This window comes from Drosophila melanogaster, chromosome 3R (genome assembly GCF_000001215.4).
Source record: "Drosophila melanogaster chromosome 3R".
Taxonomy (NCBI): domain Eukaryota; kingdom Metazoa; phylum Arthropoda; class Insecta; order Diptera; family Drosophilidae; genus Drosophila; species Drosophila melanogaster.
Window position 1 is genome coordinate 29,165,643 of NT_033777.3, and position 13,762 is coordinate 29,179,404.

Here is a 13,762-nt window from a genome sequence, read left to right on the forward strand (position 1 = left end):
TGAAGCGGCGCAAGAATCGCACGCGAGTGCCTTGAATCGTGTCAAGGATCTAAAATACGTTCCAAATATATGTGATATTATTAATGATCGCGGATTCGCTAGTATAGCTAGTATACTATATATGTACACGGCGGCCAAATTCGAATAATAATGAGTGCGGTCCATGAGCAGCGCCAGCCGAATCCAGTGACAAAGGCCAACTTCTTTTCCAAATGGTTCTTTATGTGAGTGAAAGCGAGTGCCAATCCTGCGTATACGTAATATTTAAATCGTCATACGTAATGTTTCTAAAATAACGAGGTGGTGAGAAGCACTCCGGTCGATCAAGTTAACTTATTTCGTGAGCTGACCCCTCTTGAAGTCCTGCTGATAAGATATAGACCTTTCCAGCTGACGGACTGCCCATCATGATCAGTATTTATGGGCACCGCACCTTGGCCGTCACTCGAAATTTACGGCGCGAGCGAATTCGTTTGATTCCTTTGAAGAGCGATAAAAGAATCCGCGACAGCCCGGCGACACCTGTCATGTCCGTCAATAACCAGTTCCCTCGCCCTGTGCTCCCTCTATCCTTCCAGCTGGACGCGCGAGATTCTCGTCAAGGGACTGCAACGGAATCTGGATCCATCGGATCTCTACGAGACCGAGCCCAGTCTCGAGAGCACCCAGGTGTCCTCGTTCCTGCTTGGCCACTGGGAGCAGGAGCTCAAGCGGTCCAAGCCCAACGTCCTGCGCATGATATTCAAGGCCTACGGCTGGAGCTTTGTGCCGGCGAGCATCGTGTACTCCATCATGGCCATAGCAGTGCAGTAAGTACTATGTGGTGGGCAGGAAAATGAATCTTGAAATGGACTATTTTATTTATAAATCCCCAGCACAACGCAGCCCTTGATGTTGGGCGGCTTGGTGTCCTTCTTCTCGGAGAGCACGGGGAAGATCACAAAGCACTCGGCCTACTTGTACGCCATGGGCGTGGTGCTTTGCTCCCTCATCTCTGGACTCTTCTTCCACCCCTTTATGAAATACCTGTTCAGAGTAGGCTCTCGCGTCCGTTTGGCCTGCGCGGGACTCGTCTACCGGAAGTTCCTCCGGGTCTCGGTGGCGGCTGACAACAGCGGAGTGAGTGGCTATGCCATATCCCTGATGGCCACCGATCTGCCCACCTTCAACGAGTCCTTCTACTGTTTCCACGAACTGTGGCGCGGTCCTTTGGAGGGCGTGGTCTTCGTCTACATCATATACCAACTGATTGGATGGCCAGCGGTTGTTGGACTGGGCACCATCGTGGCCTTCATCCCGCTCCAAGCCTGGGCTGCACGGGCAATAGCGCGGTACAAGAGGAGTTCGGCGGATGTGGGAGATGAAAGGGTGAAGCTGATGAACGAGATCATCGCCGCCATGCAGCTTATCAAGATGTACGCCTGGGAGAAGTCCTTCGCCAAGCTGATAGGCAAAGTGAGAAAGGAGGAAATGGACTCCATAAGGGGGTCCACCTACATATACGCAGGACTACAGTGTACAGGGATGATCTCCAAGCTGTCCCTCTTCCTCTCCCTGGTTACCTATGTCTTCACGGGCGACATAGTCACCTCGCAGAAGGTGTTTATAGTCGCCAGTTATTATGATCACCTAAACGATTCCTTGCTCCACTCCTGGCCGCTGGCCATCAACATGTGGGTGGAGACCTTTGTGGTGGCGAATCGCGTGAAGGACTTTCTCTTCCAGCACGAGAATCCCGCTGATGGTGGAGTGCACAACTTTAAGGAGGCGGAGGATAATCCGGAGCACGGCAACTTCTTCGGACGCACCCACAAACCCAAGGCCGAAGTAAAGAGCATTACGGTCCATAAACTTTCTGCGAGTTGGGATCAGAAGAAGCAGGAGAAACGCCATCGCCACATCGAGGATGTGAGTTTTCAGGCCCAGGATCAGCAATTTGTGGGAATCGTGGGAACCGTGGGTGCGGGAAAGAGCACCCTTCTACAAGTGATCCTCGGTGAACTGGATATTATCAGTGGCAGTGTGGAAGTCAATGGAGTCCTTAGCTATGCTCCCCAAGAACCCTGGTTACTCCGGGGCAGTCTGCGAGATAATATCCTCTTTACGGAACCGTACGATGAGCAGCGTTATCTGGAGGTCCTGCGAGTTTGCCATCTTGACAGGGACGTGGAACAACTGCCCCTGGGCGATAGCACCAGGGTGGGTGAAGGTGGTGCCAGCCTGAGTGGCGGTCAAAAGGCTCGTGTTAGTCTGGCGCGGGCTGTCTACCGGAAGGCGGATATCTACCTCCTGGACGATCCACTATCCGCCGTGGACTCTCATGTGAGCAAGATGCTCCTGGATCGGTGTCTCAACGAGTTCCTGTCCAAGAAGATTCGCATTCTGGTCACCCATCGTGTTCAGCTGCTCAGACACGTGGATCATTTGGTCCTGCTCGAGGGTGGTCGGATCTCTGTTCAGGGGCACTATGATGCCCTCAAGAAGCTGATTCGATTCAGGATGTCGGTGGCCAATGATGTGGAGGTGGCCAAGTTGCGGGCCATGCGAACGGATAGTGTCTACGAGGAGCCCGAGCCAAGGAAATCTCTGTCCCAGGAGGAGCATATGGATCGGCACGAGATAGAGCAGCAGTTCAAAGAGCAGCAGCAAATAGGATCTGTGAAGCTGCAAACATACAAAGAGTACTTCAAGGTGCTGGGACATCCATTGGTCGTGGTGCTCATCCTGCTGATGTTCGTCGTGGCCCGTTCATCCGAGGCAACCATGGATATTTTCCTGTCCAAGTGGTAAGTGGAATGCCCAGCAGTTATTTTCGGCTTAAATGACTAACCTTGTTGTGAGATGAGTCAGTCTGATTTTGCGACGTGTTTAATGGCACTACATGATAAAAGCGTGTTCCACTTGTTGATTGCAATAAATTTTGCCCGAATTTCCGCACAGATGGGACACAGCTCACTATCTCGACGCCAGATGTTATATGGTTATATTTCAGTATCAGAAGGTGAAAATAGGAAGTCTGGGCTCCACAACACCCAGACTGATTTCATGTTCAATTGAATCTTTCGGGGAATACCTTGGATTGTTTGTTGATTAAAATGTGCACGTAATCAAAGCACAAGATAAGGCTCTGTTTTGGTTATATGTATATATTATTTTTTATTGACAATATTGATTTCATAATTTAAAGGACGAATTTCTATATTTCTGCAGGGCAACTTGGGAGGAGACGGAGCCCAATCAGCACGAGCCCATTCCGGAGTATCATAGAACTCGACTGCGCATGATGATCCTCTACACGTTCCTCATCCTCTGCACCCTCATCTTCTACGTGCTCCGCACCTTTGGCTTCTTTATGATGACCCTGCGGATATCGTTGCGCATCCACGACCAGCTCTTCCAAGGAGTCATCCGAGCCTTCATGCACTTCTTCACGCTGGCCACCTCCGGCCGGATTTTGAATCGTTTCTCCAGCGACGTTCTGGCCATCGATGTCAATCTGCCGCAGGCTATGATGGACTCCATTGAATTTGCTGTGAATGCTCTGGCGGTGCTCGCCGTGGTCAGCACGGCGAATATTTGGCTCCTCATACCGGCCACCGTGGTGGTGGCACTGTTGTACGGCTGTAGGTGTCTCTATATAGGAGCTAGCCGGAGTTTAAAGCGCATAGAAACTATATGTGAGTAGCCTTGGCGTACTGCTCAAGTCTAGTGACTAATCCAATCTCTTCCAGCTCGCAGTCCCATCTACTCCCACACAAATGCCACCTTCAAGGGATTGGCCACCATCCGTGCTCTGAATGGCACCAAGTACATGGAGCGGGACTTCCACTACTACCAGAACGAGAATACCTCTGCTCTGTACCTTCATGTGAGCATTAACCGGGCCTTCGCCTTCTGGACGGACCTTATCTGCGTGCTGTACATCCTGGCGGTGACATTCAGTTTCCTGCTCTTCGACAAGCACAGAGGATACTACAGCGGAGATGTGGGTCTGGCTATCACACAGTCCATGAAATTGGTGCTCATGTGCCAGGCGGGAATGCGACAAACCGTCGAGCTGGAGAACATGATGACCAGCGTGGAGCGGGTGATGGAGTATGTGAACATACCATCGGAACCTGCCTACGAAACGGAGGAATCCGTCAATCTGCCGAAGCACTGGCCCAGTGGAGGGCAGCTGGACTTCAGGGATCTGCGTCTGCGCTATAGTAATCACGGCCCCTACATCCTCAAAGGTCTCACCTTCACCATCCGTGGCGAGGAGAAGATCGGCATTGTGGGACATACGGCGGCGGGTAAGTCTTCCATTGTCCATGCCCTCTTTCGGTTGGCTCACATCAATGGACACATCAGCATCGATGGCTTCGAGACATCCCAGCTGGGCCTGCACGATCTGAGACGTAGGATATCGATCATACCGCAGGACCCGGTGCTCTTCTCGGGATCCCTCCGCTTCAACCTCGATCCCTTCGAGGAGAAGACGGACGAGGAACTGTGGCTGGCCCTGGAGGCCGTCAAGCTCAAGGAGTTCGTGTCGAATCTGAAGGATGGCATCAACTGCAGGCTCCACGACTGCGGGGCCAACTTCAGCATGGGCCAGAGGCAGCTGGTCTGTCTGGCCAGAGCCCTTCTGCGCCAGAACAAAATACTCATCATGGACGAAGCCACAGCAAACGTGGATCCCGAGTAAGTCTATTAAATCGAATTCATGACGAAGATCAGCTGACTGAAAGCAAATTTGAGGCAGAACGCAGAAAGTTTGATTGATGGTTTAATTCCGACGGTTTGTTGCGGTTTGAAAGATCAAAACGAGCGACGTCGGGAGTGACAAACGAAAAATCAAAATCAATCACTTTCGCTTCAAAATCAGCTGATGTTGATCAATGATCTTTATAATTTGTCAATGAAGTTGGAAATTCGCATTGAAAACGACGTAGAATGGTGAATGTGAAACCGACCTTGTTCTTTCTGCGTGACAGTTGAAAACGTGTTTCTGATAAGACCAGGATGCTTAAAATATTAATAGTGCCGTAGTATTTTGATTCAACAATCGAAACTATCTGGATCTAGAACTTTTAATGAGTGCAGAGTTTATTTACCCCAAATGTTTATTGATATATATTTCACTTAGTAGTTGGTTTTTGATGTATTACAACGTTTCGTTCTCATCTTTGCCCTGCAGGACCGACAATCTCATCCAGGAGGCGATCCACACCAAGTTCGCCCACTGCACCGTGCTGACCATCGCCCATCGGCTGCACACCGTTATGGACAACGACCGGGTGATGGTGGTGGACATGGGCCGTGTGGTGGAGCTGGGGCATCCGCACGAGCTGCTACACAACCGGCACGGCTACCTGCACCGCTTCGTGGAGAAGACGGGCGTGGGAACTGCGCAGCACCTGCGCCACCTGGCGGAGCAGAGCTACCGGAAGAGGGTGCTGGGCCGGAAGTCGGAGGATCAGGGATCCGTGCTGGATCTGGGCTACAAGGGGACGACGCTGTGAAAGACTGCTGGGTGGGGGAATCAATTGGTACACCGGGGTGGAGTGGTTTTCGTTCGTAGGTATGGTAATATAGACTTTATTATAGTGAACTGATCTTTAAATATAGTTATATATATGTATATACTTTATATGTAGTTCATAATATACTCGATCGATCGTTTGCCTTCTGGAATTTGAAAAAGCAATTTGTCTTGTAGGTTAAGATTACATTACCATCGTCTATATTTTGCTACTCGTACTGTCTGGCTTTGATTCGCTCTCTATAACTACGATCCTTTCTAGTATCCTTTTGGTTTGGTTTTTTGTTTTGTTTTGTTTGTAGTTACAAGTCACATGAAAATCGAAATGTTAAACTCTATAAGTTGCTTCTCGTCTAGGCTTAAAGATTTAGGTTGTCTCTTCACTTGACTTTAGTTTCGATTTGTATGGCTTAGATGTGCGATAATGGCGTTTGATTCTATATGTATAATATTAGCATTACAAGATTTCGATTTCGATTTCGCTTCTTATATAAAATTGTTGTTGTTTTTCTTGGTAGAGTGTAAATGAATTATCGCATTCGGTTTGGTAGCAGTTTTCCACGAAACTTTAATACAAGTTCATATATAGTTGGATGTGGTTGTGTATAATGTAAATATTAAAGTAAATAAAGCATATTTATGTATGTATATAATTGGTTTTAAAATATTCTCCTCGTAGCTTATTTAAAATTCGCTTAAAGTCTGCCTTCAACAATATTTGATGTAAATAGAAAAATCAGTGATTCATTTATTTTATATTCTCTTTATAATTAGTTGTAATATACTCTAGATCTTTGGTGCTTAGATGTAAGTGTCTTGCGGTTTTGGTAAAACAAAGTTAGACCTTGAAATTCTTCCCCAAATTCCAAAGCCTAAATTGTTTTCTGAATGCCCGTTAGAATGTAAATAAGTAACTAGATTTGGTTGTCCTAGAAATAAGATTGTTTGTTTGCTCGTTTTGTTTTAAGAAAAATTCGATGCTTTAATAAAATTGTTTTCGTTTTTTTTTTTTTTGTTTTTTGGTATTTTCCATAAGTTTTCTCCTCGTCATTCTAATTGTAATTGTTTAGCTAGAGGTTCTCAAGCAACTTTAAGATTTTTTCGCTCTACGTTTATTTGTATCTTGTATTCATTTTGGTATTCTCACAGTTAAGCTTCTTTGATTGAGCACAAAAGCAAATGAGAATCGTCTGTCAGTTTTGTTTGGGGGCAACAACTAAACCTTATCAATATCGATTTCTATTCCTACTATGGCTATAAACTGGTGATCTGCAGCCTATGTACCATTCGACCTTTGCATTGGACAGACCCGCAAATCTTCCCCTATTTTCGGCTAGCCCAATGCACTGCCCGAAAATCCTCGGCCCGACCAGCAATGTGCGGTGTGTGTAAATCAGCAGAAAGTCTACGTTGCTTAAAAGTTGAAACTTAGGTGTGAAATCAATACCGTCAACTGGAAGTCAATTTAGATTTTGAACTCTCGGCGAGTTTGTGTGTAGTCGTTATGCTTAATATCATGTTGTGAGTGAGTTCCCTAAAATTTGCTCAGCTAATTGATATAAAGTATAGGTACTCCTTTCTTTACATCCGAACCCAATTCTGTTCGGGAACGAAAAGCTAATGCCAAAAGAAACGAGGATAAGTATAAGGTGAACGTGCGTGCTTCGCAATGAAACGCATATTTTGATTATAAAATATGGTCCCGAGGTTGTTAAATATTTCTTCAACTTGGTTTCTCATCGACTCTGGGTAATAATATCCATATGTGGGAGCTAGAGCGGCAATTGGATCTATAATATTAGTATATAGATAAGGCGTTGTATCAGCGGTTTGCATTTGGTTTCGGCCAATTAAACGCATCTGCGGCCACGATGCAGTGCCTCCGATGGCTGGCTAAAGAACACTACGATTGAGATCATGCCCTAGTTTCCCTACGCTGTGAATTCTCTGTTTTCCTATTCCTGTGTTTTAAATCCTTAAATCCTTAAAGCCTTTAACCCAAAGCTTAGTTATATAACTGCATTACAATATGTTATTTAAATAAGTAAAGTTTCCCTTATCGGTTGCATCGTTTTTTTTCTTCTTTGTATTTGGTTTTTGTGTTTTTTTTTTTTGGTTGAAAAAAAGAGTAGTATGAATTTGTTATGCAAGGTTTTTTTCAATTATTTTTTTTACGGTGTAGTCGTACGTAATTATTTAGCATTTAGCATTGTTCTGGGTGTATGTGTGCGTGTGTGTGTTTTGTTTTACACGCTCCATATTCATATAGTAAGTATATAATTGTTTTGGTTAAAAAATTTCCATTAATCGCAAAAATGTTCTTTGTCAAAAAGAGTCGAACAATGGCCTCCATGTGTAATTCGATTTTTTTTTTGTGTTTTGTTCACCGGTGCCACGCCCCTTTTGGGAGCGTGCCCGCCTTATTATCGCGTGCATATACCGTGACTAAATCTTCCTATAGTTTGTGCTGCATTTCGTATCCTGTTGTCGTGTGTCAGAGAGTTAGCCAGTTAATCTTTCCAATGCAAAATCAAGCTTTGTGCTCGAAGTAGCCATCCTGTTCCCTTACTTCTGACCCGGCTCGATGATCTCGACGGTAACGCTCTCGGCCACCGGATTCGTGGTGATGTTGGTGATCAGCGACTGGTCCTGCGACTGCGGCGACTGCGGCTGCTCCTTCGGCTGGTGGCCATGTGGGTGGTGCTGGCGATGGGCGGATCCGTGGCGCTCATGGTGGACGACCTTGCCGGGAGCCACCGAGTTGCTGCGGTTGGAGCGCACCGAGGCTGCGGATGCATTGCTGCCATGCGACTCGGAATGGGAGCCTGCGGGTTAGATGTCCGTGCAAAGGAAAGGGATGAGTATCTGGTGGATTACGGGCTCAGCTACTCGCTACTCGGATAACCGGCTGAAGGGAAGTTATCGTTGGCTTCACAGGACAACAGCAATGTGGTCAACGGGATCCCGACACTCGACTTCGAGTTCGAAGGAGTCCTTCGTTCTACGTGGCATATTCTATGAACAGCAGGCGATCGAAGGAGTTTTTCCTATAGCTTGTTTTTTTTTTTTTGTATGAAGATCTTATAGGAGAAAACACTTATGCGATCGCATGCCGTACTGTAAAAATGATATATCTTAAGGAAGCCAGTTAAGGAAACTATAGATAGCCGTGCTAGAAAGGAAAGAAACCAAAGCGGAAACGGAACTCAAAATGGGATGCTGCATGGATAAGTTGGTTGGAAAAAGAGAAAGATTCGATGAGGTATTCTTTGGTACGAGTATCTACGATCGTTTATCATTGTATCTGTAGCGCTTTGTGTCTGCATCTGAGTCTGCTTTTGTATCTGTGTGTGTCTTCTAAGGAGTGGTGGAAGTTGGAGCAGTAGTAGTTTTACATACAGGTTAACCGCAACTCTTGACTACAGATTAAGACTAGGGTAACAACACTTCGAGCCAAAAAGAACAACAACGAGAACAATGACTACGCGTACACTGGGGGAAAAGACGCTAGACAATCAGGTATATCTATGTATATTTCAAAACTAAAGCTTAAAGAATTTACAAATGATTTAATTACGTTAATTCTCTATTTAGACTAATATTTCTGATTGCAGCCAACGTAATTTCCCGCAGTGCACAGATACTTTTACGGATACGAGTACAACTGTTTGGACACAACTTTCGCTAGACAAGACATCAACTTTACGAGTACACTACACTGTATTGCTTGGGAGTGGGTGTGGTTCGCTTTCTGGGCTGCCTACCTCTTTGGACCCTGATATGGATGCGTTTGTTTTTTTAGCGGTTTGGTTGTGATACGTTTACGGACACACACGGATATGCACGAGTATCTATGTGTACAGCGTGGTGATCTAGAGATCCGGAACCCTAGAACTTGTTGGTCCGACCACAGGCTGGTGCTATTCCCGCCGGGGACACATACGTGGTGGTGGTGGTGGTGGTGTTGGCGGTGCTCGTGGTGCTGGTGGCATTGGCATGGCCCATTGGCAATTGGTGACCCGCCGAGGGCGGTGGCGTGGGCGTGGGCGAGGGCGTGGCCGAGGCAGCATACGTTGCGATGGCATTCGTGGCCGTTGCCGTGCTGGCCGTGGTCGTTGGCACGTAGGGCAGAAAATGGCTGTGGACCAGGTTGTGCTGGCTGGCGGCACTCGGATGCTCCAGGAGTCTCGAACAGGTGGACACATCGCTCACCCGCGAGTCACTCGACCGCGTATTGCTCTTCGACCGGATCATACGTCCTTTTTGGTTTTTAGTTTTATTTGTGTTTTCAGTTTCGGTTTGTTGTTGTTCGTGTTTGTTTGTTTGTTTTTTGGGGGGAATGAGCGGTTGGATACGTTTAGTATATCGCCTTTCAGCTGGGCACGCGACATTTAGTCAGTGGGTTAAATGGGTGGTTTCGGGTGGTTTCGCCTTTCGGTTTGGTGGGGGCACAAACTCAAACTCAAACAGGAATATAAATAACACAAAAAATGTAATTTCAACCAACTGTCCGCCGGGCTTAGCAAACCAACAATTATCACCGTAGTGGGGTTGAGTAATACGCTTCTTAAACTGTCAGTCAAATTGATTGAGCCCCCCGAAGAGTTGTTGTTCCTGTGTTCCCGTACTTTCGGATAAGGTGGTCAGTTTGTTGGTCACTATGCTACCCAGCGCACTAGTTGCATATTAAAATAAAGAAACTTAACTTAATTGAAATTGAAAAGAACAAAAACTTCAAATCGTACAAGTTCCAATCATGTTCATATCAGAAAAGGCCAAAAAAAGATGGTTGCTGGATGATTGATAGAGTTCTTAGTTTGTAATTTGTGACATTCTGTTTAGCATTCCAAGTTGTTCAATATATTCTACCGAGTTGAAAATTTATTCTTAGTTACATCATTTTTTATCGGTCAAATTGGCTGAGTAACCTATTCCCTAAACACTCCTTTAAAAAACAGGTTTCTTCAAACCTCTAAACCATAGATAGTTAGTCACTCTTTTCTATATTGTACAATTTGAGTTTCTTTTGAACTCTCATCACGTTTTTCGCGCTGATCCACAGCCACAGTGAATTGAGTTCAGTTAGGTGATTTTGTACGTATATTGTTTGGTGACTGACTGGTCAATTGGCTGACTGACTGACTGATTGATTGATTGAATAAGTAAGTTTAAGGGGTTTCCATTCTGTTCTGTTCGTATGTATTTTGGCTGTAAAAGAAAGTTCTGCAAGTTGTCGAGACGAAAACAAGAGGAATCAACACAAAAATGGCAAGTTGAAATGGTAAAAGAAGAACCAAAAATGCAACCGCGGAAGACCAGACCAAAGAGAGATTGGAGGAGGTGCTGACCATCGACTGGGGGGCATGGAATACAAACCTGTCTTACCTAGCGACGGATTGGGGGAGTGGGGCCGCAGGGAGGCCATGCTGGGCTGACGAGATGGCGCTCGCACCGACATCCTGGACCCTCGGCGCTCCTGGCCGTGGAGCAGCTTGCTGTCCCGCAGCAGGGAGACGTTCATCAGGCGAGGATTGGGCGTGTTGAAGATGGTTCGGTTCTCACGCCAGCGAGCTCTGCAAATTACGGCCATGAATTAGTCACATTTCACGGAACCCACGGATCATATTATCCGGTTGATGCGGGCTGGGCAAGCGGTGGTGCACGAGTAATGGTGCGGGAATATGGGGGCCATGGTTACTCCAGCTTAATGCCAATTAATGCAGAAACGCTGTTTATTAGACTGGAAATTAATTGGTGCTCGAGTTATGTATCTAGCCAGCCACAAATTAAGGAAGCCCCATCAAAGCATCGACAGGCCAATTGACCCAGTTTATTGACAAGCCAACGGATGAGATGGTTGAGCTGAGTGAAAGGAGTCTTAAGGATCTTTGATTTGCACCATATGATGATGTCATTACATCTAGTGAAGGCAAGAGATTTGTTGTGGAGCAAGGGAGAGTAATAGTTCATTAATTGGAACTTTTAATAATATATTTTTCTTTAGAACTTCTTGGGTTCGTTTCAAGGGTCTAAGCAAATGTACTTTCATTTTGAAATGGCTTCCTAGATTATGGGTGCACTCAAGCGATTCGATCGATGCCTCAAATGGTGTGTGACTGTTGACCCAGATTGAAGGCTTAAACTATTTGCGTGGGTGTGCGGGTGCGGGGGATGGAGATGAATATGGAGATGGAGATGTTTGCATTGCAATTTACTCACTGGCTAAACAATCGCAGGACGACACAAATAATAACAAACATCAATGCCATTCCTACCAGCACGCCAATCATGGCCGGGTCGATGTAGGTCTCGGGTCCCCTCTTGTCCTGGCGCCCTGCAAACAGCCGAATGGCAAAAGGACAACAAACAACACAGCCCCATTAACCATAAGCAGTGCCGGCTTAAATCTACGCGCTTCTTAACCACCGACCTTTGCACTCCACGGATCCGTCCTTGCCCCAAATGGGTGACATCTCGAACCGGCAGATGCAGCGTCCATCGCGGCACTCCGTCTGGAAGTATCTCATCTCGCACTGCTCGTTAAAGAAGCAGGACTCGTTCACGGCGGCCTCTGCGGCATCAGGATTGCGGGTGAAACAGAAAGGACACCAAAACGAAATCAGTTAAGCTGACAAAGGGTCAACATGCAGTCGCGCAAAATATAAACAATAGCTTAAGTCTATAAAGTATTTATAAAGCAATTTCTTGCTCCTGACGATATGGTAATAGCTGTTGGTAAGTATTGAAGAATTTATTAAGTATTCAAGAGCATGACCCAGCTAACACCCTGATTTCTTTCAGTGTCCCTCAAGCAACAGGCAACAAACAACAACAGGCGATGGCCCATATCAGGAAAAATATTTCCCGGCTGTCGCAGCTGTTTGCGGATTGATTTAATGGCTGATTGAAGTGCGATATGACCGGGGCGGATTGACTTTCCACTCCGTCCACTCAGTCCACTCGGCTGACAAATATTATCGTGGAACAAGAACGGAGGAGGCCCGGCGATTACGCCCCCGATGCGACGGGCAGATACTCGCCTGAGGAGAAGTCCACTCCGGAGACTTCTGCCTTCTGGCTTCTGACAGACTTGATGATGGCTGTCAGCCACGTTGATGATCAATGGCCGGGAGATATTTGGCCGGGAATTACGATTGAGTCACGCCCATAAAAATAGATCAGCGCCTGTCAGCGGCTTGGAGTTCGATCCCCAGCCATAAATACGCATTCGAAGTGTCCGCCGTTGCGATTTGAATTTATAGTATCGCACGTGTGGCATGGGGGAATATCAATTGTGATTATGTCAAATGTGCATTAGTTGCAACTCTCACAAGTCTCTAATGCGGCTGCCAAGTTTCTATTTTAATTTACAGATTTTCTAAGACCGCAATCAGAAAATTCCAGCTTTCTTGACTCTTTTTCAATGAGAACTTGGCAGGGTGACAGCTCGGAAAAACGGATGGAAGTAATGGGCTTGCAGTAATGACTACCACCTACCTTTGCCACATTTGTCATAGTGATTGGTGACGGGCAGATCCTCGGTGCACTGGCAGGACTTCTTCTTGGGATCGCAGATGGAGCCGGGGAAGCCGCATTCCAGGGTATTATCGCACTTGTCGCCGAACTTCTTCTGCCCACGACTGGCATAATCTGCGGGCGAAAAAAAAAGGATGTGGATAGGATATATATATTTCATGACAACAACGTGACTAATCCCAGGCGTAAAATTTGTAATGAAACCGCTGCGAAAACTTTCGATTCGCCACTGTGCATATCAATAAAAAATAAAAGCTGGCAACAAACTTTCTGCGAAATGCTTTCCAAATCCCCCGACGACTTGTGGGCAGATTAAAATGTAAATTCTTTAGCAGCCTTCGAGGTGTTGGTGTGTTGGTTTTTCATTTTCACTTTTTTTTATTTTTCCATTTTTTTGTTTTTTTGCCCGTGCGAGCGACGAACGAGTATGTGTTTGCTTGTTTTTTCCCCCGAGCATTTCACGGTGCTCTTGAGCCGACCGGCTAGGAATCCTTCATTAACTTTGAATGGAATGAAAACACTCGAGTCGGCAGTGAGTTGCGTTTGCGGCCCTTCACATCTTAATTAAGCTCTTGGGAGCAACTCTACGGTTTCCGGGTGTTCCTCGCCCGCCGCCACTCTGTGCAAAATCTCAGACCAGGACTTGAGCCACATGCTCCACACACACCTCTAATTCTGTTGATACTCCTTCTACGGCCC

At 46.3% G+C, this 13,762-nt stretch overlaps 2 protein-coding genes across 5 annotated transcripts in view; one reads left to right on the top strand and one right to left on the bottom strand.

The window, feature by feature from the left end:
• CG11898 (uncharacterized protein) lies at nt 1-5,866 on the top strand. Its single transcript, NM_143422.3, has 6 exons — nt 1-224; nt 579-809; nt 876-2,786; nt 3,211-3,677; nt 3,732-4,686; nt 5,183-5,866. Exons 1-6 carry the CDS (start codon nt 151-153, stop codon nt 5,505-5,507), a joined length of 3,963 nt encoding a protein of 1,320 aa, NP_651679.2. The 5' UTR covers nt 1-150; the 3' UTR covers nt 5,508-5,866.
• Nucleotides 5,549-13,762, bottom strand: part of jus (julius seizure) — a 23,804-nt gene continuing 15,590 nt past the window's right edge. Inside the window, exons 3-8 of one of the 4 annotated variants that reach the window (NM_001276131.1) lie at nt 13,025-13,177; nt 11,958-12,098; nt 11,747-11,861; nt 10,913-11,100; nt 9,292-9,786; nt 5,549-8,352 (exon numbers count right to left, since the gene is read on the bottom strand). In NM_001276131.1, coding sequence (NP_001263060.1) covers nt 9,416-9,786; nt 10,913-11,100; nt 11,747-11,861; nt 11,958-12,098; nt 13,025-13,177 — 968 coding nt within the window. In that variant the 3' untranslated portion in view covers nt 5,549-8,352; nt 9,292-9,415. Of the gene's footprint in view, nt 8,353-9,291; nt 9,787-10,903; nt 11,101-11,746; nt 11,862-11,957; nt 12,099-13,024; nt 13,178-13,762 lie in introns of all 4 variants that reach the window. The other 3 variants (NM_001104493.2, NM_001276130.1, NM_001104492.2) reach the window with 3 other exon arrangements.